Source organism: Diospyros lotus, chromosome 13 (assembly GCF_014633365.1).
Source record: "Diospyros lotus cultivar Yz01 chromosome 13, ASM1463336v1, whole genome shotgun sequence".
Classification (NCBI taxonomy): Eukaryota; Viridiplantae; Streptophyta; class Magnoliopsida; order Ericales; family Ebenaceae; genus Diospyros; species Diospyros lotus.
In genome coordinates, this window is record NC_068350.1 from 36,333,591 (window position 1) to 36,360,995 (window position 27,405).

The following is a 27,405-nucleotide window of genomic DNA, read 5'->3' on the forward strand; positions in this document are numbered from 1 at the left end:
CTGGCTTGTGTTGTCTTCAATTTCGCTGAGTCCTGATTCCACACCCAATCACCGTCCAACACTCCAAGTCGGCCAATTGTCTGCCTATGATCGCAATTGCTGTTGATCATCTATCGTTCAAGATTTTGGACTAGCCTCAATCGCACGCCTTAACAATCTGGATCTTACGCACTGATAACAAAACTTCCAGATCCTTAGCCGAAAATCACCGGAACCACTTACTAGAATTAATCGGAACTCTGGAATTCACTTGAATCGAAGTCGCAATCACGGCTCTGCTTCTCCTTCCTTGTCCGACTGCAACAACGCTCCTTGTTTTGATTGCAAATGTGAACGCGGACTACCGAAAATTAGCCTAGCTCACTTGGCCTTTGAGTTTCGGATAAGAATTGCCAAAGTCACAACCTAGAATTAATTGAAATCATAGCCAATGATTGACTACTCTGATACCAATTGTCACAACTCTAGGGTTTGGCTAGGGTTGTGATAGGAATTTAGAGGGATTTAGGAAAGAGAAAGCAGAAAGGGAGGGAGATATAGAACTGAAACAGAGGCAAATGGGGAGGAAAGAGAAGAAGAACCGAGAGAGAGAATTAAGAGAGAATAGAGTTTGAAATTCATTCTTCAATTCAAGCATACCAACAAACTCCTAACAATAGCCTTATATAGGCGTCATTGTCTTCTAACAATCTAACCACTTGCTAACAATATATCCTAACAGTTATTATAACCCTATTACAAGATTACCCCCTTTATTATATTCCTATTATAACATTGACCCTCCTATACTCCTAGGTACATGACATAAAGCTTATAGAGACTCTACTGGTATATACCTCACTCAATCCAAATACACTTTGGACTTATTGAAAAAGGCAACAATGATTGCAAGGCCTGTGCTACCCCAATGAATCCAGGCATTTCCTTAACTGATGAGGGTGATTTGTTTTCTGAGCCATCTCTCTATAGAGACATCATTGGTTCTCTTTAGTACTTGACATATACTCGGCCAGACATTGCATTTGTAGTGAATAAGTTGAGTCAGTTCTTGTCATCTCCAAAGTTACAACATTGGTTAGCTTGCAAAAGGTTGCTTCACTACCTTAAAGGGACAGTTGGTCTAGGCATGTTGTTTGCTCCTTCTCCTAGTGATTTGTCATTAACAATGTATACCGATGCTGATTATGCAGGCTATAAGGTCACTAGATGATCTACCAGTGGGTTGTGTTCATACTCCAATTCTATGGTGTGATAACCTAGCAGCCAAAAGTATAGTTGAGAATCCAGTTTTTCACTCTTGTACCAAGCACATTGAGTTTGATGTACATTTTGTTCGAGAGAAAGTAGAAAATGGTGATGTTAAAATCCGATATGTTCCTACTCTTCATCAGGTGGCTGATATTTTCACTAAAGGATTGCCAAATGACAGATTTTTGTTCCTATGTAACAAGCTTGGTCTCAAGCTGTCACCTATGTATCGCAGCCATGCTGTAACTCCAGACAGTCTACAGCTCAACTCTTTGTCGTCTACAGCTCAACTCTTTGTCATCTGCCATGGGGTTTGATTTGAGGGGGAATGTACAAGGAATTGATGTCTAATAAGCTGTCGTATAGCAGTCTTTGTTGTTATGCTGCTGTTGTATTGAATTAATGTAACCATTATTAGTTGTGATTCTGTTGTATTTGTTATAAGCATTGTCAGGCTGTTAGGCGGCTAGTTCCCTTGTGGTTCAGGTTAGCTAAGTATAAAAACTTAGCTGCACTTCAGTTTCTGTATTGATTTCATTTTCTATGCAATAAAGATTTAGCGAGGTTCTTTTTCTCTCTCGTGTTTTCTTCTTTATCCATAGTGAAGCTCTTCCTTCACTTTTTAACACTGTGAGCATGTTCTTCTATGATTGAGGTTCCACGCTATCCAAACAATAAAGAGCAACCTTACCATTGCTACCAAGGCTCACTGTCCTAATCAACCAAACAACCTATCAAGCAATAGCCAGATCTAAATGGCACAAACAAACAAGCACAAGTACGTGGAGAAGTATTTGGGTGCTGAATTAAAAAGCTCCACACAGAGAGAGAGAAGAGACAGAGAGAGAGTGAGAGGACTCACACTATCAACCACAATTACATCAACTGATCTACTTTTGGTTAGTGTATCAACCATGCATAACACGTTTTCAGCAGAATCTGGCTGAGAAATGAGAAGGTTTTCTGGGTTTACACCAATTGATTCGAGCAGGGAAGGGTCCATTGCATTCTCCACATCAAGGAATGCACAGTATCCTGGAATGTTGGTAAGGAAATTAAGTGATAGGGAAAGAATAAACATACTCCCCAAGAATGAGAGCAAAAAACAGATACAACACCAGGAATAAGACATACAACAACTAAAAAAGTGGTGTCCCCAGTGCACGGGGCTCCATGTTGTGAGGGTAGAGACTAGTAACAAATTGTTGCATCTCAAAGAACATGATCAAACACATGCTTGTATATTCAGCAAGCATTGCCAAAGTGCATGCAATCCAACTAAGATTTATACATTATGTGCAAACAGATTTTTTTTTTTTTTATTAAGAACTCTCCATCAAACAATTATCTAAAATTCATCTCATTGATCAAACTATTGCAGAAAGATTTCAGATTTAAATTAAACGGGTAAAAGCCATTTAGTTCTTTTTTCTTCTTTGGGCAGCCAATTATGGTAGAGAATAGCCCACACAAGATAACCAGAAACTGACTACATATGTATGCTCCATTGAAAAGAAAAGGCAAGAGAATGAATGAATGAAAAACCTAACTCTTAGGCTTCAATTTTCTAACCTCTCAAGGCATGTTGTGAATTCACCATTACAGGTGAGACTCCACAAAACTGAAAATAAAGATAGAAGCTTGAATTAGAAGACCAAGGTAACTTTCTTGAGATATCTTAGTCTTCTATGCACATTCTGACAGGCTATATGTAAGAGGCTCTTGGAAGCGAGGTCTAGGAGGGTCAGACATATGCAACTGTGACTATGTCAACCACAAGATTTTCTGTAAATCTTCAATGTTTTTTGGAGCAAGGTTATGAATGGCCAGCAAATGCCCACCCATATAGAGCCTTCAGGTTAAAAGAACCTTCCTACTGCTCAGCCTCCACCAAGTTCAGACAGTTATTTACTGTAACAACAGACTTGCAATCTTTCTCAAACAGTGTACATGATACAAGAATACGCAAGATGGATATCCAGAGCTACAAAAACATTGTTCTATGCTCAGTCATAAACATGCTCCTTGGGAGAGGAATGCACAATATTTAACTCCTAATGGTCTTAACCCATGAGATCCACATCTGCAACAATCTAGGCATGAACCATAAAGTCAAAAAGATTTGACACTAGCATGAACAGCACTTCAAATACAAATTATGACAACCAAATTTTAAATGACACCGTAGGCTTACGACACCTTAATAGCTCCAAGAATGAAAATCGTGAGATCCACATCTGCGAGCAATCTAGGCATGAACCATAAAGATCAACACTAGCATGAACAGCACTTCAAATACAAACTATGACCACCAAATTTTATATTTGACACTTTAGGCTTGTGACCTCAATAATAGCTCCAAGAATGAAAACCATAAATAAGTAGAAGCAAGAGCTATTTGGCACATGGGTCTTATTTAAAAATTCTGCTTGATAAAAGTCTCGGGTTAATTAAATGTAATAAAAAGTGTTTAGACACAAGCAAGTGACATGCAATTTTCCAAGGACGCTAATCAAGTTCCTTTGGAATAGAATTAAGATGGAGTAGATGTTTTTGATAATCCTGAATTTAAGGAATATTAACCTTTCTTTCACATAGAACTCACAGTAAGCCATCCCAAAATATTCACAATTCAAATAGATCAAAAGCCAAAATTGATAAATTTAGCCCCAAAAAAGCCAAAAGTAATATGCACCTCCAAGCTTTTGAGCTTCCTTGATGATGTGGAAAGCAAGTGTCGTCTTGCCTGATGCTTCTTGCCCAAAAATTTCAACTATTCTTCCCTGCATGATAAGGAAAAATTTATTGTATTTCTATGCAACTTAAGGTTAAAGAAATTTATGAAGACATGATATTGATAACGATAACAAAAGGGGGAATCACTTCAGCTTACAATCACAAAGAACCAACAAGACATAAATGATATTCCTAGAAGCTCTAATTGGTTTTTCTTGCAATTTTCCTTAAGTGGCAGAAATAAGACATGAAGAGCAGCACCATAGACATCTTTCTTTCCTCTCTTAAGGAAGTTAAAATATAAAATCTAGGAATTCAACAAAATAGTGGCATGAATGATGAATAATATATAAACAAAAGCTAGGTCCCAACAGAAAGTATGAACTCAAACTACCACAAGTATACAGGCAACATCTTTTTTCTTTTATTTCTTTTTTTTTTATGGTTGGGAGAGGGAGGTTGGAGGATGGGATAAAAATCCCTTACTAAAACTATTGAATAAACCCCTCAGTAAGGTGACACCAGAAAAGACGCCAAGAGATCAAGAAGTGGCATTCCTCCCCATGGCACAATCACCATCTTCTACAAACGCAAGCTAGATCCTTCCTTAACTTCCAAAAGGGTATACAGTCTCCCCCCTCCACGCAGGGAAACCAGACTGCAAATGCAGGGGTTCATTGTTCCCAGATTGCTCACTATATAAATGATGGAGCACTTTTGAAGCTTTCTTTCCAAATGGAATCCAAGAACTGATATTAGTATGGACTATGAACCTCATAAATTGAAGATTACTTTGTCCTCGAAGACTGTAGAATGTCAACTACCAAATTAACCCTTGCCATATCCATGTTTGTACAGTTCCATAAAGTCCTTTCTTTTTTACAAGTACAATTCCACAAAGCCCTTAATTATCTAAAATCACTGGATGTTTTATACAGCTCAAAATAATGTAACTTTCCATGAAAACAGAGTTTCTCTATATATCACTTCTCTTCACGTAGTGCCTATTTGGCATTGTTGTAAAATTTCTATTGTTGTGAGAATCACCTTCAATATAAAGCAGTCTAGCGTTTGGCCACAGAAAATTTGAGAAGCATTTTTAGTATTGTTATATATGTTTGCCTAATAACTGAAAAAAACTACTTTAACAATCGAGTTACTATAAAAAGGGCATTGACAGAGCACTTTTCTAGTTAATGTTGTTTTTAAGATTCAACACTATTTTATCATTTATAAAAAATTATTAACTATTAAAAAACCCATAAGATGATTGGTAAAACTGTAATTGTTTGCCCCTTCGGTCCGCCCTTGTCAAAAGGAAAACAGAATCTTTCACATGAACAACCAAACTGTTAGAAAAGCGAAACGGTCAAATGTCAAATCTCTTGCTAAGAGGAACAAAGACGCTAGAAGATAGTCAGAGCCTCCCATTCCCTCACAGCTTGAAGATAGTCCGGCATCTCTATTCCCAAGATTCAACTTAGATTGAATTCAATCCCGTTCCTTCACAGTTTTGCACTAACTGATGGGAACCAAGTACTTCTCGGCCTCTTTTCTAGAAGCTCAATCTATAATAGTGTATATAGGTATTTTCATTATGAATGTTTTAATATTTGAAGGAAAATCTTTTGGACAGCTTAATTTATGCATGTCTTTTGGGATGCCTTCCTAATTTATAATTGTCCTTTGGACATCCTAGTTAACGTATAACTTTTCTAGTTAACTTATGTCTTAAGGAATGTCTTTTGGGAGGCCAAGTCAATTGGGTTTCCAACTCATTAATTTAAACTAATGTACTTAGTTTAAATCTTTTACTTAATTTAAATCATTTTCCAACACAAAATTTTTACAAGAAACCCACAGAAATTTCTTGAACCACTAGAACTACAAACCTTAGTTGCACACTGAACAACTGAAAATAGGGTTGATTGATTCTATAACATGCCACCAAGAAAACAATGTACCTCAAAGCTGTCTTTACAATTAGTTGAAGAACTTGAAACCAGAGGAAACACACTTGGAATTGGATGAAATATTTAAATTCCAGGTAAGAATGCACAGTTGACAGGAGTTGAACAGAAGATTTGATAATAGTGACTATTTTTTATGAAGCTTTTGATGGTGACAATGGCACTGGGAGTGATGGCGGCAATGGGGCTACTGCAACAGCTAGGTGGTGGATTTATGGCCCATAAGGTTGGTTGATTTCTATGGTTGTGTCATGTACCTACGGTTTAATCTAGGGTTTAGATTGGAAATCAGAAGAATCCAAGGGAATTAGGACCAAGAACAGAAGGATTGGAGGGAGAATTGGACAGAAATGGGGAAGATAAGAGACAGAGATGAGGGAGAGTTGCAAACAGAGCAGAGAAAATGAGAGATTAGAGAGAAAGCAGAGGAAAACAGGAGAGAATTTGAAAGAGAGTTGATGAGAGGGAGTATTGAATTCAATTATCATTCCAAAACATCCATTCTCTAACTACCTTAACCTATTTATAGGCTGTTCAAACCTATCTAATTGAGAAGTACAACTATTCTCAGCAACCTGGAGTACAATATAGTAATGCATTGACAGCTCCCAAGGAACTGACCTGTAATTCCTTCGACCAGCGAGCTGTTCGAAGGAGAAAGGAGGAAGGATAGAAAGAGAAATTAGGGAGAGAGAGAGAGAGAATATTTAGAATTTGTTAGAATAATTTCCATATCCGTCAGTGGAAGGAATCAGCTGTATATATAGCTGGGTTCTCTTCCCCATGTGCGGTAACCGCCCATGGGGAAGTACAACCTGCCCACAGCTATATCTAATTGAGAAGTACAACCTGCCCACAGCAGCAACAGACTTTGTACCCCACCTTATAGCATATTCTACTAATTTGCTATTCCTCCCTTCCTATTACATTTAATTACTATATCACTCCCTCTTGCTACGTGGATCATGACATGCGTGTAAACTAACTACTATTATAATGACAATTATAGCCTCGGGAATCCTTGGGGTCGTGACAGGTTGCTGCCAGTCACAAAGAAGAAAAAGAAGATAGATTGGACAATCTTGTAATTCTAAGGACTAACCAGAAACTTGTAGCTAGGAAGACTCAACTTTGCTATTCTTCTCATGCCTCTTCTCATAGGCTCTCATAGTCCCAGAACAGTTTAACTTCACATTTACCACTACCACACTGGCCAGTTGCAAATAGAGAAACTAAAGCAAGATCACAGCATTGAAATATGTTAACTGAAAATTTGCAAAGCTTCAGACCTATTTGGTTACGATTTTTGTGTTTTTGTTTTCTCTATTTTCAGAACCAAAAACTAGAGAACATCTTTATTTTCATACAGTTTTCATTTTCACAAGAAAGGTAAACAGAGCAGCACATGTAGTCAGGATCCAGTTCTATTGGTCAGGGCAATAAAATCCAGCTTTACAGCCAAAGTTCCAGTGAGATTGAGCTCTTCTTTCCTCCCTTCTGCACCAGTGTCCACTGTATATGACAGGGGTGAGGGTATGGGATATGAATATAAAACTTGCACCCAATCAGATACTTGCATGCTCTACTTTTACTGGTCTTTGAAGAAAAAGAAAGCTTGCATCTTATAGCAAGAAAAAGAAAATCAACATTATCGGGAGATAAAATTTCATTCTTTCTTTACATTCCATTTAATTTTGAGTCATTCGAAATAACACAATATTTTATTTCAGAATATTAAACAAGCTACATGAAATTTAAATGTTGACAACACATCTGCATATAGCACCCAAGTTCTGGATGTATAACTCAGTGAGGTATTGATTGGAGGCATGGAAGCAAATGTTTTGGGAAATATTACTCTAGATGTAAATATAGGAATTAGTACTATTTATTTATTTCTTTTGTCTGTCTCCTAGTTAATCTTTTACTTATTATGTTCCATTGGAGTCCTAACTAGAGTATGATTAGTTGCCTATATAAACCTTTCTTGGACATATTTGAGATTCGCTTTGATATTGATTTGATATAGATTTGATAATTTCTGAAATCCATACTTTGAATTTGTTCTTCTTTTGTTGGTTTTGCATCAGGTTTAAAGGTTCAAGAACGTCAGATGGCTGAACACACATACAAATACAGAGTCCATGTAACTCGAGGTCAAATAATTTAATGATCTTATTATCAGGGGGAATTCCAGAACAAGGTGTGCTAATTTACTCCAAAGGAGCAGATTCTTCTTGTTTACCCCGGATGAGGAGAAGGATAGCATCATTGTTTCAGGAAGTCACCTTTGGTAATCCTCCAATCCCAAGAGCTACATCAAGCTTCAATGAACCTGTAGATATCACAGGCAAACATCTTGAACCAAAGAAGCGCTGCAATGACAACATAGACTCTTTGCCAAAATCACCCGAAAGCCTCGAGAGAGCTAAGCGTAATGCAGTATCTTTTTCAGTTGCTCTAGCATCATCAGGAAGCTCATCACCTTCAAATTCTAAAACTTTAGCTGGAAGCAATAGAAAAATTAAGTCAATAAATAAGATTGACCCACTAGTGGAAGACAAATGATAAACTCGGTCAACCATAGTCTCACAGAGTATAATTGACAGATACAGCACTCTAAATGAGCACAATGTTGATTACTTGGATGGTTTGAGCATCAATTCATCATCAACAAATCATCTAAAGAAGCGTAATATTTATTTTTGTTTTTTCACAGAACTTCAAATTGTACCACACAAACTGGTTGTTTACTGTGCCTAAAAAGACACGCTAATCCAATAAGAACAGAATCATAAACCAATTTGATAAATCACATTTGATTTGCCTTCACGCATTTCAAATTTCAATCACTGACCATGCATCATGGGCATAATTCATTGTATGTGGGATAAGGCTGCATCCATCTAATCAAAACAACACCCAACAGTGTCGAAAGTCTCCTACTCTACATTACCATTCTTTTTAAATGACATATTCCTTTTTTGTTCAAGTTACATGTTGTAACACAATACGAGGATAATTAACAATTCTACATCAGCTTGATGATCCACCCATCAGAATAATTAACAAAACCATGCAGTTACTGATATTTAAGTTAAAGGAACTATACTAATCTAGAGCACAAGAAGCAATTCTGTAACTTATGATACAAACAACGTATAAAAGTACCTTACATCAGAGCCCCTTAGATCTAACACAAAATCCTACTGTTCCTCAAGTATGGAAATTACTGTCATGACCCTAGAAGTAATAAAGAGATATTACTATAATAGGATATAATAGTTAGTTAGAGATATTTTACAAGGGGAAATTCTATTCGCAGCCATCAAAATTGCTCTCCCGACAAAATTCACTAACATTTTCTAAATTTCCTATTTTACCCTCAACAACCCCACATAGCCACACCCATCTCTCTCTCTCTCACTCTCTCGCACTCATCTCCCTCTCTCTCCCCGAATATACACACACACAAACACATCTATATATATATATATACACATACACTCACACACACCTATATATATATATACACAGACATGGCTGCGGCCATGGTGGCTGGCGGCAGCTGCCATGGCCGTAGCCATGTCTGTGTATATATATATATAGGTGTGTGTGAGTGTATGTATATATATATATATAGATGTGTTTGTGTGTGTGTATATTCGGGGAGAGAGAGGGAGATGAGTGAGAGAGATGGGTGTGGCTGTGTGGGGTTGTTGAGGGTAAAATAGGAAATTTAGAAAATGTTAGTGAATTTTGGCGGGAGCAGCTGTGGAGAGCAATTTTGATGGCTGCGAATAGAATTTCCCTTTTACAAGTTGTTAGAAGCACATGGGTGCTGTTAGGATGCTGTTAGAAATTAGATAAGCATCTAGTTATGTCTATAAAAAGGCCAATTGTCAGTGGAGAGATTTCATGCTTGAATTGATTAAATGAATTTCTAATTCTCTCTCTACAATCTCCCTCTCATTTTTTCTCTATTTCTCTCCCTCATTTCTCTCTACATTCTTTCCCCATTGTTGTCCATTTATTCCTCTCCAGCATTTTGTTCTTGATTCTATTCATCAGCTCCTTCCGATTGTCATTCCAATCCTAGGTTAAACCCTAGGTTCATGACAAATGGTATCAGAGCATCGTTCCTTGGTTGTTAATGTACGATGGCTATCAACAACTCCTTTGTGATTGATTTTCGTTGCGATCTTTAGCGACCCAGGCTGGTTCAAGGAGCTACCATCTACCGGTGATCCTCAGCTAGTCGTTAAGATTGTAGTGAGTAAGGAGTCGATTCTTCATGTTGATTGGAAATTATAGTCGAATTGAATTAGAAGATTTCCAACCGTAGAATCCGCTGCAATGGGCTCTTCCAAACACCGAAGCAGACTCAAGGCCAAACGATTCGAAATTGGAAAAGTGTCGATTTTTGGAGGTGAAGCTGACAGTGACGCTTGGTTGTGAAACTCAAGCATGTTGCCGACTTCTGGAGGCGACTTCGAAGGACGGTCAGGTTTGTGAATTTTCAAATTCGACTGTGATAGAGGAGGTGAGATACAGCCACGATTCTCGGCAACCCAGACGAATTCAAGGAGCTATCTGCTAGTGGTCCTTGGCCCAAAAGGTTGTGATTGGAGGGGTGACCAAAGGTGAAGCAGACGGCCCAAGGGGTTGCGATTGTCCAAGGCGAGTGTGAGTCCGTCAAAGGTGAAGCGAACGGCCCAAAGGGTTGCAACCAGACCGGAAGACCATTCCGACCCAGACTGATAAGCTTCCTACAGGTGCGGCTTGATCGGGAATTCCGTTCGGAATTCTGTGAGTGTGGCCGCTGGATCCGAATGCACAGTGGTGCTGCAATTTTTGGGTCGAGAAGCAATTCTGACCGAATGGATGAAGCGAGCTACCCACCTTGATCACAAAAGGAATTCCGACCATTCTGTAAGAGTTAACCTAGAGAGAATCAGACCCATAACCAGCGACTGAAGCAACGAGAATCAATTCTCATTGATCGATTTTCTGGAAGAGTGAAGCAGTCCGACGATATAAGCCGCAACTGTCTTGACTTAGGCGAAACCTACAAGTTGAATTCGACTGAGATCTTTAGTGATTCAGAGTAGCAGAGTTGATTAATTTGATAGGCGATTCATAGCAGCGATTCAATGCAACGAATTCAAGGTTGTTGTATTAAGAGGAGATCGATTCTTAATTAGGAGAAGGCATAGCAGCTATTTTGGAGTCAATTGATTTTCTGGAGGCTGTTTATCTATTGTGTTAGTCAGCTTTAATTGGCAACTCAGTTGTAGATCAGAGTAGCGCAGCAGATTCGGCAGATTTCGTGTGAGAAGTGGACTCTTCCAGCTTATCCAGCTTTTTGGTTGTTGGTGCTTGAGGCTGTGAGCAAAGGGAAACAAAGGTTAATTTTGGCTTTGAATTTTGAGTTAACTTGTTTGAAGAAGAGCAATATGTATATAGCTCCTTGGTCTTCAAAATATGTTGTTGGTGAAAAGGCAGCCAAGGGGAGCAGTGCATATATGAGACCATTAGAGTCTCAATTGCAACATAAGAATGCTGCATTTTCAGTGAAAAATTTTGCTCGAGAACCCATGGAAAGCAGTGGAAGCATGGGGCAATTGGGGCCTCAATGGCAGCAGAAGAATGCAGCGTCAGGTTGTAGTTCTAACAAGGCGAATTCTCTCGCAATTCTGATTGAATTGCGTGGGAATTGGTAAGATAGAAGAACAGAAAGAATAAAAGGGCGAGGACGAGAGAGAGAAAGAGAGGGAGAATTAGAGAAGTTTGGAGGGAAAGAGTGATTCAATTGTATTGCCAAAAAGATACTTCTCCTAGTGGCGAAGGTTGGTTATATACTTCCAGCCTTGGCACCACTATTTGGGTTACATTCGAATTAAAGCAGCCATGTGCTATAACTGCCCATCTATTACTTATTACAGCTATACCCCTTGCCCTTCTACTATAGAATGCTCTTTATTTACATAATAGTCCCGTGACAATTCCCCCCCCCCCCCCGCTAGAAGCATTACTTGTCCTCAAGTAATTTGTAGAAGTCCTACTGCCCTCGAAAACTGTTTCAGGAGGTCAGGAAGGTATTCCCAAGTGTTGTTTTCAGGGTGGAGAGTGGACCAGCGTACCAGGATGTAATACCCGAGAAATCCTTAAGGGTATAAATGGTATTTGATAAAGGGTATAACTGAAATTTTGGAAAGAATGAGACTTTAGGGATCACTATTGTAGTCTTAAGCGATCGAATCAGCCGAAGGGAGTACCCTAGATCAGTGTTCGAAAATTCGGCCTAGGCGGCCGCCTAGGCGCTGAGCGGCAACCGGCCGCATCGATTTAGGGCTACTCGGTAGCCCTATGCGCCATGGCCGACTAATCGGTTCGCGGCGCCGCCTAGGCGGACCAGGCGGCGCCTAACCGCCTGGGCGGCCGCCTGGGTCGCGCACGACCTGGGCCACCTAGGTCGTGCGCGTCTTGGGCCAACCTTTTTTCCCCCTCCCTTTCTCTATTTCCCGATCCCCTTTCCCTTTCTCTCTCTGGTTGTGTTCATCGCGGCTCCTCTCTCTCTCTCTCTCGCCTTCGATCTCTTCTTGGTTGTTCGCCACCGCCATTGATCTCTTCTCTTGGTCTTGCTCTCTCGTTGCTGCCGACCTCACCTGTTGCCTGTTGGTCGTTCTCTCTCGTCGCCGTTCGCGTCTTGCTGCGGTATGTATCCAACCATCCATCTTCCTCCGCCAACGCAAGCTTGCCTTTCTGCAGCAACTCAGCAGCAAGCAGCAACGCAAAGCTACTCATGGCTCGCTTGCATATTGCTTGCTTGCTGCTCGTTGAAGCAGCAAGCAAGCTTGCTGCGTCAGCTTGCTGCTTCAAGCAGCAGCTGATTTCATTTCATTTGATGAATTTTAGTTAAATTTTAATGTATATTATTGAAATTATTCAATACTTAGGGAAAAACAGGAGTCAGGAAGTGAAATGAATGATTCGGATAGGACTGGAAGTACGGGAGCATCGTCCGAGGCCTCCTCAATTCTTAAAAGGAAGTCAAATGATGTTGGATGGGAGTATGGAATGTTAATTGATCCGAAAAATATGGATAAAATTAAATGTAAGTTGTGTGGTAAAATTATGTCTGGAGGTGTTTACAGAGTAAAAGAACACATTGGCCACATTTCTGGAAATGTTTCTGCATGTCCAAAATCTTCTCCAACTGATCAAGCCAAATGTAAGAATGCTATTGCCGAGGCAAAGAATAAGAGGAAAAATAAGAAGAAGGAGGAAGATTTGATGAGATCAACTGTTAATATCTCCGAAAGAGTGGAAGGGGATGATGAAGATGAATTGCAAGAGTTAGGTAGCAGAAAAACGTCCCGTACTCTTGGCCCTATCGATAAGTTTGCAAGCTCCATCAGCCCTGAAACTTGTTTGAGTGCGAGAATGAGCCAAAGGCAACAAACTATTAGTGAAGCACTATTTAAAGAGAGAACACAGTCTGTTCGTGAATATTGTGCTAGATGGGTGTATGAAGCTGGTATACCTTTCAATGCGATTGACAATGATAGCTTCAAATTGTTTGTTGAGGCGGTTGGTCAATTTGGGCCGGGCTTCAAACTTCCCAGTCAATACCAATTGAAGGAACCACTATTAAAGGGGGAAGTTGACAGAATAAAAGAGTTATTGAAGAAGCATGAAGAAGAGTGGGCACGAACTGGGTGCTCCATTATGACAGATGCTTGGACAGATAGAAAAAGGAGGAGCATCATGAACCTATGTGTTAATTCTAATGCAGGTACTGCTTTCCTTTCTTCTAGAGAGTCTTCAGATGAAGCACATACAAGTGAACTTATCTTTGAGTATGTGGATAAATGCATTGAGCAAGTTGGGCCACAAAACGTCATCCAAGTAGTAACCGACAATGCTGCCAATAATATGGGAGCGGCAAAATTATTGAAGGTGAAGAGGCCAAATATCTTTTGGACCTCATGTGCTACTCACACCATCAATTTGATGCTTGAAAGTATTGGAAAACTGTCGAAGTATAAGAAAGTCATTGATCAGGCCAAGAGTTTCACAATCTTCATTTATGCACACCATAAGATCTTGTCCTTAATGAGGTCATTTACGAAGAAGAGGGATATAGTGAGACCAGGAGTTACTAGATTCGCTTCTGCTTTCTTGACTTTACAGAGTTTGATGGAGAAAAAGGCCCAATTGAGGGCAATGTTTACCAGCTCCGAATGGGAGGAGTGCAAATGGTCAAAGATTGTTAAAGGGAAAGCAGCCTATGCTACTGTGATGAGCATTGCTTTTTGGAATGGTGTGACTATATGCCTTAAAGTTTTTGCACCTTTGGTGAAGGTGCTTCGAATTGTTGATGCGGATAGAAAGCCTTCTATGGGCTTTTTATGTGGAGAGATTAAGCAAGCAAAGGAAGATATTAAGGAGGCCTTAAATAATCTTGAAAAGAACTATAAGCCTATTATGGAGATTATTGAAGCAAGGGTAAAAGATAGGCTAGATAGTCCACTACATTTTGCAGCTTACCTTTTGAATCCCTACTACTTTTTCAAGGATATGGATATACAACTTGATAATGAAGTGATGGATGGGCTTTTTAACTGTGTGGAGATGTTTTATCATTATGATGGTGAATTGCAAGGCCATGTTATAAATGTTGAGTTGCCAAAGTATACTCGTAAAGATGGAGCTTTTGGAAAATCGTGGGCAACTCAAGGGTGTGCGAAAAATGATGACAATTATAATCCAGGTATAAAATTCTTTTAATCCTTTCTATTGTGTATTAGTGTATAAATTAAATTTGTTTACTTTATACTTGTTTGACCTATGTAGTTACATGGTGGATGACTTATGGAAATCAAACTCCAAACTTGCAACGAATGGCGAGAAAGATTCTCTCGTTAACCACTAGTTCATCCGGTTGTGAAAGAAATTGGAGCACTTTTGAAGGGGTTAGTGTATATATGAATTATATTTATTTATTATCAATTAGTTATCCTTATTCAGTTATCATTTATATTGATATTGCTTTCATTTTATTTATGTAGATACATACGAAGAAAAGAAATAGACTAGACGTGAATCGATTGAACAATCTAGTCTATGTTCAATTTAATGCGAAATTGATGAACAAGCACAAAAGGGAGAAGGAAAGGAATGTTGATGTGCTACTTGCTAGTAATGCACAAGGATGGATCGTTGATGGAGAAGATGATGAAGAAGTTGAGCCTGGTACAGGGCTCACTTGGGAAGTGGTTGGTGAAGCATCGGGAGCAAACGAGATGCTTCAAGCTCGAAGAAGTTCTAGGATGAGAGAGCTTCATGAAGATGATTTTCAATCAGAAGAAGAAGATGAGCAAGAAATCAATGAATTTGATTTTGAGTCCGATGAAGATCGTGTATTGGAAGAATATGGAGAGGAAGAAGACCAATTACATAGTTAGACTTAGATTCTTCGGATATGGTTTATGTTGTATTATTGCTACTTCTATCTTCTTGAACTTATAACTAATATAATAGTTTATTTTTTGAGTCTTAATTCCATTATTTCACTTGTCTTTTCAACTTTGATTTACCTGAAAATAATATCAAATTACATCAAAAGGTTTTTAGAAAAAAAAAAAAAAAAAATCATTTTTCCTAGTCGCCGCCTAGGCCCCGCCTAGGCGCCCGACTAGCGCCTAGCGCGTTTTTGAACACTGCCCTAGATCCTAGATGATTAAGAGAAATGTAATGATGTTGACGAGTAATACGAGTTATGATTTTAGGCAAAAAAAGAAGTGGGATCAGGAACAGTTTTCGGTATAGCTGTTGACCGGGAAACAAACCTGCAGTGTGAACACAAAAGTCGGCCGCCGCTTTCAACCGCACGTGGCCGCCGTTTTCGGCGATGGGACAGCCGAGGGAGACCTGGGGGAGGTAGTATACAGCAGTGGTAAGCTTGGAGGCCAAGCCTTGGCCGTTAATTGGTTGAGATTTGGCCGAAAAATGCTTATAAATAGCCTAGGGTTTGGCCGAAAATTAACACACAAATTTCTCACATTTTGGTGTGAATCGAAGAGAGTGGATAGAGGGCTTTTGATCCTTGCATCAAGGGGAGTGATTCTGGAGAATTTGGTGAGGTTTGGTATGCATTTAGAGGCTGTTCAAAGCCTGATTAGAAAAGCAAGGCGGTCCGCCACGCCGCGCCTGCAACTGCCATTTTGGAGGCTGTTCCGATGTCCTTTCGATCTAAAACAAGTGCCATTGAGATCAATTCATCAAGGGCTTCAAGGGGGTGTCGTTGTTTTGGCCATCAGAGTCGTCGGCAGCGGCCAAAAAATTGATGAAGAAGGTGGAGCGTGAGTAGGGGTATTTTTGTAATTTTTCTTCCAGTATTTTTATTGATTTATTTTAGGATTTATCATGTTGGAAAATTTGGAAAAATGTTTGAAGAGATAATTATTTTGGAATTATCGAGATGAAAATTGGGAGAAAATAAAGAAAATTATGAAAAAATTGAGGAAAATGGATTTTAATGCTTCCTTAATTAAATATGATGTTTAGGGAGTATCATGGCTCAAGGTTGAGTATAAGTTCAAGTGTTTGTGATTTGGGACGCAAATTGAGGCAGTACACGAGGATCGAGGCGATCCAAATACGTTCGAGGTAAGTGGTTTGATTCTAGTCTTACCTTGTCTTGGCATATAGTGAGTTCAGATGAGCGGTTTTACCCTCCCAAGCTTAGGTTGCATGTGATTGAATCGGTTCCGGTGAGCGGTTATACCCTCCAGAACTCGGGATTTTATACATAGGCATTTTACTTATGTACTTGTGACATCGTATGCATATTGAATATGTGGTATATTGCATCAACTGTTTTTACTTATAAAAGAATCGATGCATGGCGTGTGATTTTCATATCATCGGGGTATTGGTTTTCGTGTCGTGGTTATGTCCTTGGGGGACGGGATGGGGTCTTCTTGAGAATCGGACAAGGTTAATCCAAGTGACACGGTAGGGCACTCGAGGATTAAGTATGTCGCGGCAAGATCAACCCCAACGGTGTATGGAATGGATTTTCCACGGGAGGTTGAGTATGACAAGGAGATTTCTCAAGTTAGACGTGTTGTTGTCATTGTTGTTATCTGTATATGCCATGCTCGTATGTCTTTCATGCATTCCGTAAACTGTTTCATGCCATCACTTAGATGTTTTATCATCTAACATGAGTTATGCCCCTAGAACATTCTACGTTCTAGCTAGGGACTGCTGCGAGGGGGAGGACATGGCCAGTTGAGGGTCAACAATGTTTAGTTTGATAGTCGTTATATCTGTTTGGAGGCTTTAGTATGTATTTTGGTTATGTATGAACAATTGTATGGAAACGTTGTTATCATTTGGTGGTCTGTATTACGTATTTTGTTGTGGAAATACTATGTAAGAACCACAGTATTTTGATGTTAAAGTATCTGTTGCATTGTACTATGTCTCGTTTAGTTATGAGATTATTGATCTTGTTAGTTAAATAGACAAGACTGGATTCTTCCGGGATCTTATCTGCATGTGACGATTGTTCTTGAAGCACCGCGCGTGATGAACTTAAAAAAAAAAACAGATTCTCGAGGATTCCCTTATAGCGACGCTCCCATGCGATGCAGGGTGTTACACAGGACCTCGATTATAGGGATTTGGTACTTGTAGATTATTCTCCTGTCCACTATAGCGATGGGCTCCGGTTCTTGTTGAGCGGGTTGGGTTACGAATGGTAGGACGGAACTAACTGCATTTGTGCAGGGTGAGGGTTTGAGGAGTGATACATGGGAGACAGGATGGATGAGAGACCCCTCGGCCAATTTGAGCCTATAAGCCACTTGGCCTACCTTGGCTAACACTTCGTAGGGTCCATAGAATTTGGGGCTCAGCTTAGTGATTGATCTGGGGGACATAGTCTTCAACTGGGCTTGCTGTAGTTTCAAGTATACTAGGTCTCCGACCGCAAAAACTCTTTCACTCCTCTTTCTGTCCGCATATTGTTTCATTCTATTCTGGGCATTGGCGAGCTCTTCTCTCAGAGTCTGTAATATCTGTTGCCGCTGAGCTAAATAGTCGTCCACCATCACTACATGGTTGCGTTTTCCACCCAAGGGTAAGAGCAGGGGTTGGTATCCATATAAAGCTTCAAACGGGGTCATCTTGAGTGAGGAGTGATAGGTAGTATTGTACCACCATTGAGCTAATGAAAGCCATTTGTGCCACCCGGTAGGATTTGTTAGGCACACACACTTTAAGTATGTCTCAAGACACTGGCTTGTCCTTTCGGTTTAACCATCTGTTTCCGAATGATAAGAAGAGGACATGTGTAGCTGTGTTCCAAGAGACTTCATTAGTTCTTTCCACAGAATACTGGTAAATACTTTATCTCTGTCTGACACTATCACCTGAGGCAGCCCATGTAACTTGCCCACATGATCCAAAGAAACCCTGGCCACCTCCTGTGCCATAAAGGGGTGAGATAAACCCAAGAAGTGGGCATATTTGGTCATGCGATCTACCACTACTAACACACAATCCTTTCCTTCAGATTTTGGCATCCCTTCGATAAAATCCATACTGATATGAGTCCATGCTTGGTCAGGCACTGGTAAGGGTTGTAGTAAGCCTGGGGGGTGAATGTTTTCATGCTTACAGTGATTACACGTGTCATAGCCCTTCACATACTCCATTACTTTTCTCCTTAATCCTGACCAGAAGAATAGTTGTCTAACATTGCTGTAAGTGTAGTGTATTCCGGAATGACCTCCCACAGGAGAGTCATGTAGTGCTTCTAAGATCCTTTGCTTGAGCGTTTCATCGTCTCCAATTATGATTCTGTCCTTATATCTCAGCACCCCATTCCGCAAAGAATAACCTGGTTTGCTGTCAGGATTTAGGACCATTTGTTCCATCAAGTCCTTAATCCAATCTCCTTGTGTGTAGCTGGTCGTTACTTCCCAGAACCAATCCAGAGTAATTGCAGTGATGGCCGTTGAAGCTCCTTCCTCCACACACCGAGATAGAGCATCAGCTGCTTTATTCTCCTGACCTCACTGATATTGAATCACATAGTCGAGTCCCATCAACTTGGACATTCCCTTTCTCTGGAGATGAGTGTGAAGCTTCTGTTGTAACAGAAACTTAAGGCTTTCATGGTCGGTTTTTATGATGAACCGCCCTCCTTCCAGGTAGTGTCGCCACTTCTCTACAGCTATTAGCACCGCTAAGAGCTCTTTATCATACACATTGAGGCCTAAATGTTTATGGGCTAAGGCCTGGTTAATGAAGGCCAATGGCCTGCCACCTTGCGTCAGGATTACCCCCACTCCACTGTCACTAGCATCAGTTTATAATACAAAGGGCTAGTTAAAATCAGGTAGGCTCAGAGTCGGTACCTTACTCATAGCAACTTTCAAACGTTCAAATGCCTCCTTCGCCTTCTCATTCCAATGGAATCCTTCTTTCTTCAGCAACTCAATTAGTGGTCTACTGAGGGTGCCATAGTCCTTGACAAATCGACGGTAGTAGCCAATGAGACCCAAGAATCCACGAAGAGCTTTCACATTAAGGAGCCTAGGCTAAGCAATCATGGTGGCTATCTTCTGCGGATCTGTACTGACACCTGCCTCAGAAATGATATGGCCGAGATACTCCACATGTGATTGTGCAAACGCATATTTAGACTTCTTAATATACAACTTATTGAATCGGAGGACTTGTAGAGTAGCTCTTAAGTGCTCCAGGTGTGTGGCAAAAGTGGGGTTGTATACTAGAATGTCGTTAAAGAAAACCAGAATAAATTGGCGTAAGTAGGGCTCAAATACTTTATTCATAAGGGCTTGGAAGGTGGCTGGAGCGTTAGTCAAACCGAAGGACATTACCAAGAATTCATAATGCCCTTGGTGGGTTCTAAATGCAGTTTTGTAGATATCATTGGGGTGCATTCTAATTTGGTGGTACCGGATCGGAGGTCAAGTTTAGAGAAAACCTTGGCTCCATGTAGTTCATCTAATAGGTCTTCGATGATGGGTATTGGGAATTTATTTTTTGATGGTGAGAGAGTTGAGTTGGTGATAATCGATGCAAAACCGTCAACTGCCATCTTTCTTTTTTACTAATAACAAAGGAGAGGCATAAGGGCTGGTGCTTAGTTGTATAACAGAAGTACTGAGCATGTCTTTAATCATGCGTTCAATTTCAACCTTCTGTTTTGGGGGATATCTGTATGAATGGATATTGACTGGTTCTGCATTGGTTTTGAGATTGATAGCGTGGTCTATGGGTCATGGGGGTGGTAGAGACTTAGGCTCCTCAAACAAGTCCTCAAATTCATCTAAGAGTAGATTAAGAGAGTCGAGTTGAGCTACCTCCCAAGGAGTTGTTTTGGTCTCCACTGAATGCAACATAACTCCTTCGTCTGCTGCGTATTCTTTCCCTTCTATAGCCTGTACCGAAAAGAGCTGGGCTACTTGCATCCACTCACTCTTGAGTAATTTGTGTAACTTTTTGCCTGAAATCATTTTACAAGTCCCTACTTCTGTACTGCCAATGAGGGTCATCCTCTTACCCCATTTCTCAAATGTTACCTCCATCTTGTTAAAAGTCAAAACAAATGGGGCTGACTTCCCTCATCCAATCAACCCCTAAGACCATGTCACATCCGCCTAACTTAAGTAGGCGCAGATCAGCCTCAAAATCTCCACCCTGTATCTACCAACAAAAACCCACGCAGGCAGATTTGCATAGAACTTTCTGGCCATTAGCTACTGTCACCGCCAAGGGCTGTGTCCCCGTGAGGTTGCATTTCAATCTCCTCGCTAACCCTTCGTCTAGGAAGCTATGAGTGCTTCCACTATCAATCAAAATCATTAGACAGTTATCTCTCGCCTTCCCTTCCACCTTAATGATTTTGTTAGTCACCACTCCCCTTAAGGCATGCAGGGATATCTCCACCTTCCCATCTTCTCCTTCTTCTTCCACAACGTCCCCATCCTCTTCTTCTCCCACTTCTTCCGCCCCTTCTAGAAGCAACAGCTACCTTTTACATTGGTGCCCAGGTGTGTACTTGTCTCCACGCCTAAAACAAAGGCCTGCCAATCGCCTCTGTTCCGTCAAATTTCCTTGTATCGATTGGGGAGGTGCAGGTAAGGCTGGTAATCCCTTGCTTCCAGATCCCACAGTTCCTCCATTCCTTCCCCATCCTCTGTTATTTGCTTGCAAGGGTGTTGCCTACCATCCCCTATTTATACCCCTCTGTTTCTTGACCAAAGCCTCCACCGTCAACTCTTGAAGTTTGGCACACTCCACAGCTTACTGAACAGTCTTGGGTCGAAACATTTTGACTATAGGACGGACCTCTTCGTTCAAGCCGCTTATGAAGCTTGATACGAAGTATCCCTCAGTTAAGGTGGGATTGGAGAGCAACATCAAAGCCTTCAACTCTTCAAATCTCTGTTGATAGGCCTGCACTGATCCGCCTTGCCTTAATTTGTTGAATTCTTTGACCACATCCAACATTCCCTTCTCTCCAAACCGTTCACACAATCCTTTCACAAATTCTTCCCACGAACAGATTTCCCTTACTCCACTCCAACCTTGAAACCAAGCATCTCCTTCATTGTTCAAGTAGGCTACCGCCAGCATAACTCTCTGAGCTTCGGTCACATTGTGCAAACTGAACAGCCTCGCACAACGCCTCGTCCACCACCTCGGATTATGACCATCAAACAATGGTATCTCCATCTTAGGCAAATGAGGACCATTCTGGTGTGATCCAAATCCCTGGCCTTGCCGCCGAACTTCTAAATTCTCCTCCATTGCCTGTGGTTCCACCTCCAATTTTGTCGATCCCTCCAATCGGCCAATACCGCTTGGTCTATGCAGGATTGGCTCCAATCTATCTCTCGTAGGAAACTCAAGTGAAATACGAACCTAAGTTTGTCGAGTGAGCATCAGAACAAACTGTTGCATCTGATCTCTGAGGGCCTGTCCTTGCTCCCTCATTTGTTCTTCCAATCTGGCCGCCTGCAATCTGCTCTCTTCACGCCACACATTCACTGCGCCATCAATTCGTCGATCCACTGATTTCTCCAACGATTCCATCCTACTCTGGATCTCGCCAATCGTTGTCGAAACCTGATGAAGCTGCAACTCCATCTGCTTCATTCGAGTTCCGTCAGCCATTCCTTACTTGATTGCCCAAGATGGTGCTTTGATACCAAATTGTCAGATTGTAGTTCTGACAAGGCGAATTCTCTCACAATTCTGATTGAATTGTGTGAGAATTGGTAAGATAGAAGAACATAAAGAATAAGAGGATGAGAGAGAGAAAGAGAGGGAGAATTAGAAAAGTTTGGAGGGAAAGAGCGATTCAATTGTATTGCCAAAAAGATACTTCTCCTAGTGGCGAAGGTTGGTTATATACTTTCAGCCTTGGCGCCACTATTTGGGTTACATTTGAATTAAAGCAGCCATGTGCTATAACTGCCCATCTATTACTTATTACAGCTATACCCCTTGCCCTTCTACTATAGAATGCTCTTTATTTACATAATGGTCCCGTGACAGGCTGCAATTTCAGCTGGTAACAAGAAGAGTCAGGAGCAGTTTATTCAGAAGAATCAAGTTTGGGAAAGGTTGGATAATGTGTGTAGTCAAATTGACAAGGGAGCAAGCAGTGGGATTCATGAAACGTGAGAGGAATTCGGTCGTATGTTCCGAGAGAAGCTGCAGGAGTTTGCAATGATAATGATTAAAAAGTATCATTACAACTTTCCGGTAGAATATTTCGATGACTATCGCGAGAGTTTTAACAAAGATTAATTCCTTAAAATAGAACCATTGAAGGAGAAATTGAGGGGGCGGGAAGCAAATTCATTGCTCACCTCCAATGTTGAGCAGAAAAAGCATACCGGTTTAGGTGAAATTGACAAGGAAGATGCCAACTCATTACCCTAGCTAGCTAGTGCATGGGCTGAAGGATTTGGGGGTGTTTCGGATCAGAAGTTTGTGGGAAATGGAATAGCATTGGATCAAGAAAATTTGACTAAATGACCCTCAATCTACACAGATATTGGGGCTGGATCAATATGTTTCTAATCTAGAGCAATGGAGGACGCAGAAAGATAAAGCGGAACAAGATGAAAGGAAGAAAGGGAAGGTATTCTTTGTTGAAGGGACTGAGACCCTTTTTGTTTTGCTTATTCATGTTTTTATTGGTGTGGTAGCAAGATGTAATGTTGTTGCTGCTGATGAGAAAGAAAAGAGAAAGCAAAAGAAAAGGAAAAAACAAGATAAGAAAAAGGAAAAGCGAAGAAGAAACCAATGGGTGAAGTTGGGCATTGGATGAAGAAACAGTGGCTTGGTTGTAATAAGTTTCTTGGGGACAAGAAACCTTTCAAGGTGGGGAAATTGTCATAACAATAGGAATAATAAAGGGGCATTATTGTAATAGGGTATAATAGCTAGTTAGAGATATTTTACAAGTTGTTAGAAGCACATGGGTGCTGTTAGAATGTTGTTAGAAATTAGTTAAGCATTTAGCTATGCCTATAAAAAGGCCAATTGTAAGTGAAGAGATTTCATGCTTGAATTGATTAAATGAATTTCTAATTCTCTCTCTACAATTCTCTACAATCTCCCTCTCATTTTCTCTCCCTCATTTCTCTCTACATTCTTTCCCCATTGCTGTCCATTTCTTCCTCTCCAGCATTCTGTTCTTGATTCTATTCATCAGCTCCTTTCGATTGTCATTCCAATCCTAGGCTAAACCCTAGGTTCATGACAATTACATCCTGTACTCTATGGGAGGAAGCCTATTAAAAATTTACCCTACATTCATGTAGCCTGTGGGAGGAAGCCCATGTAGTGGGATTAAAGTTTATTGTTGTTATTATTGTATTTGTTGTGTATAATTGTATCACATTCAAGAATTTATTTTAAATAGAAAATAGCAGAATTGAATCAAAAGGTGAACAAATATTATCTCCAGGCAGTGTCGTATTACATTCCAGGAATACATCTATTTGCAATTTGCTTATAGAAAAATGGGAGAAAATCCTAACTAACTATTAAAGCAATATGTTCAATTTATAAAGCAAGACAGGTAGTGCATCATTTGGCAGTATATTTAAGAAGATACTAAATAAGCATATGCACCATAACCAGGACAAACCAAATGCAACAAGTAGGGGGCCCAAAAAGTGTCGTACCAAACTTCATATTCAATAATGGGCAATTAAATATCATGTTGCAGAGAAGAGGCTCACTAAAGCTTAGCGAACTTTCTCCTTTTTTTTTTTTTTGGCTGAGTTGGTGGACAATTTTTCATGTCAGCCTTTTTTTTTTCTTGTAACATTACATTTTAGCAAGATTTAGTGATTAAATCCAAGAGCAAAGGTATCTTCACTACCATCAGATTGAGGACTAAAACTAGGAGAGTGTGAACTTTAATTTATAAATCTTAAATTCTGAAGTTATTCAAAACGTCAGAAACTATAATGTATAAAAATGTAAATTAGAATTAAACATATAACTTTTCTAAGCTAAAGTTATAACTCAAAATCTGTTGAATTTATGAATTCATTTTCTGAAATGATCAAAAACATGATAAGTTTGTTACTTACAAATTTGGAATAAAAATTATCAATTTATCTATGGCTCCAAAGATTTTCCAACATTATATATCACCGGAGTTGTAACCTAGAGGTAGCTGCTAGCGCCTAGTGAGCCCGAGGTCTCGAGTTTGAGTTTTAAGAGTCTTAGTTGCTCTCTCAATAGGTCCGACTGGTATAATCTTACTTACAAATAAAACAAAAATCATATCATATTTCGAAAAGATAGGCCCAAGGCCAATGCAGCCAAGGTTGTGGTGGGAGACCTCACCTAATCAGCAGGCTGTCAGGACCCGATAAAAAACCAAGGGTAAATTGGTCTTTTGATGTGTAGAGCTGATAGCAGTTAGTGGTTAGAGGCTGTTAGTAGGTGGTTAAAAAACTGTTAGCAGTAGTTATAGTTGTTAGCTTTTGTAAGAGTTGTAACAGCCTAGATTGGCGATAAGGAGGAACTATAAAGCCTCCCGATTGAATGAGAAAGTGTGAACGAATTTCCATAACAGAATCAGACTCACTTTCTCTCTCCTCGACTTCTCTCCCTCCAAATCCTCTGTTCTCCCTACCTTCTCCTTCTCCCTACCTTTCTCCGACCCTAATTCATCTCTCGTAAGGAGAGATTCCACCATCAGGAGACGAGGTCCTGACACAGGCTTGAGTCTGGATCTCGGGTATGCCAAATGAGCAGTTCTTATTTTTAAGCTCTCTAAACCTTAAGGGACTGGATGTAATTCACTTTATTTTTATTTTTAGTTGAAACAAGTTAAAGGTTGTTATCCTGGAGCTGGTGTTGGTTTTTTCTCCCTAACTAAGCCCAAGGCTATGATGTGGGCTAATCTATCATAGGCCTTAGGGCCCAGGATTGATAGCAAACCAAATGTCCAATCCACACAAATGGCAGCCCAAAAAGGAGATGGCCCAAAAGAAGCTATGTGGCCTTATTTGAGGGGGTTTGGGCCAAGCCTGGCCCAAGCAGCTCAGGCCATATTTTGGCCCAGCCCAAAGCCTCAGTGAGACGCCCATATATAAGCTGTTGGTTGACCTAATCTGCTCTCTCTCCCCTTTGCTCGTTCGGCCGATTCTCTCTTATCCCCTTTCCTGTTGCAATTCGAAACCCTATCCATCTGTTATGGCGATTTCAGATTGCTCCGTGTTTTCGTCGTCATCCTTTGAGTATTATCCATCCTATAATCCAGGTTTTGTTATCCCTCTTTCAGGCGGATTTTTTGCTGGTTTGATGGCTATATATACTCGTTGTTATCTAGGGTTTAAGTGTGGGAAAAACAGAGAGCAAGAGAGACAGGAAGAGAGGAGCCGAGTGTTGCCTTCGTTCTTTGTGAGCTTTGCCTTTTGTGGGTTCATCAGTTAGGTTTTCCAGGTATCTCACCGAAAGGGGTTTTGGGCTGGGTGTTTAGCTTCAGTTTGGAATCCGATCCTTGGTGTTACCTTGTGTGGTATTGGACGACTGAGCCTTGGAATCCTTATCCTTCAACCAAGGGAAGTATTGTTCTAATCCTTTTGATTTTGCTGTTTATATATATAGCTTTGTGCTTGCTTTCGCTTGTTAGGTGGACTAACCAGTGCTCTGTGTGCGAGGTTTTTCCCAACAGCTGGGATTTGTCAGGGGAAGGAAAATGAAATTCCTTTCAAGTATAACAAACCAAAAGGATGAACTTTGGGGACAAATATCTATTTTATTTTTACTTTCTCGTAATTTTGTGACCCCAAAGAAACATAGAAATTCAGCTCCAATCCACCGCTTTCCAGTTCCTACTTATCCCTCTTCCCCAAACAAATCCAAGCACCAAACACAGCCCTTTCGTTGCAAATCACGAGAAGCTAAAGAAATAACCAGAACCCCTCAAAAGGGCTTAAACTAAAAGGAATCAAATATCGCCCAAAACGCACATATGCACGCACGCATGCATACATTATATAAGCTCGCGAACACTGAAATCGCATTGAAAGGAATGAAGGTAGTTGGGATTACCCGAAGAGAGAAAACGGCGGGATCCAGTAGCGAGAGTCCCAACACAGGTACGGCGCGGTGTTCTCGAGGCATTGAAGGGAAGGAATTCAAGAAACAGAGATCGCCTAGCCATCATTCTTGCCCTGTTCTCACTTTCACGCCCTTCCCTGTGCTTTCCAACTCGAGTGCGACATCGCTGTGTTCTGCAAAGCTCTTTGCTCTCTCTCTCTCTCGCGATGCATAGAAGTACTAATGGGGGGATCAAATTAGGTCTGTTCCCTCTCTTCGTATTAACCATAATTAATTTTTAATTCGATTTTTTAAAATATTTTCTTAAATATTTAACATTGATTAATGTAAAATTGTATTTTTCATTTTTTTTTATTAACACACAATCACAAACGCCCTCACTATTCGACCCCACAATTTTAATAAGAGAGGTAAATTAGGAAATCCAGTAAGTAAGTTTCGACCCTTAACATAATCGCAAACATGAGGGCAACAAGCATTTTTCATTTTCAATGTGACTCCTTACTTGTTAAATTATCTCTTGGTCAGGGTTCGAACACGGAACCTAAAAACTCAAAGAGTAACATCCCAACGATTCTTTCTTTACTAATTGATCTACGCCCTCAGGCACTACTTTTTCAGTTTTGAAATATATAAAAATATATAAAGCTGAAGTTCACTGATTTAAAAAAAATATATACATTTATAAGTTTTAAATTTCTTGATCCACCAAAGTGGATAGTCAACCATTTTGAAATATATATGTGAATATAAAGTTTTTAAATTTATGAATATATAAAATATTTTAAAAATTATCAATAAA

The 27,405-nt window shown here is 40.2% G+C and overlaps 1 protein-coding gene across 1 annotated transcript in view; it reads right to left on the reverse strand.

The window, feature by feature from the left end:
• Window positions 1-26,830, reverse strand: part of LOC127788717 (DNA repair protein recA homolog 2, mitochondrial) — a 39,889-nt gene extending 13,059 nt beyond the window's left edge. Inside the window, exons 1-4 of the mRNA XM_052317311.1 lie at window positions 26,595-26,830; window positions 8,243-8,460; window positions 3,944-4,031; window positions 2,111-2,283 (exon numbers count right to left, since the gene is read on the reverse strand). Of these exons, the coding sequence (XP_052173271.1) occupies window positions 2,111-2,283; window positions 3,944-4,031; window positions 8,243-8,460; window positions 26,595-26,709 (594 nt within the window). The 5' untranslated portion in view covers window positions 26,710-26,830. The remainder of the gene's footprint in view (window positions 1-2,110; window positions 2,284-3,943; window positions 4,032-8,242; window positions 8,461-26,594) is intronic.
• Window positions 26,831-27,405: the final 575 nt, after the last annotated feature.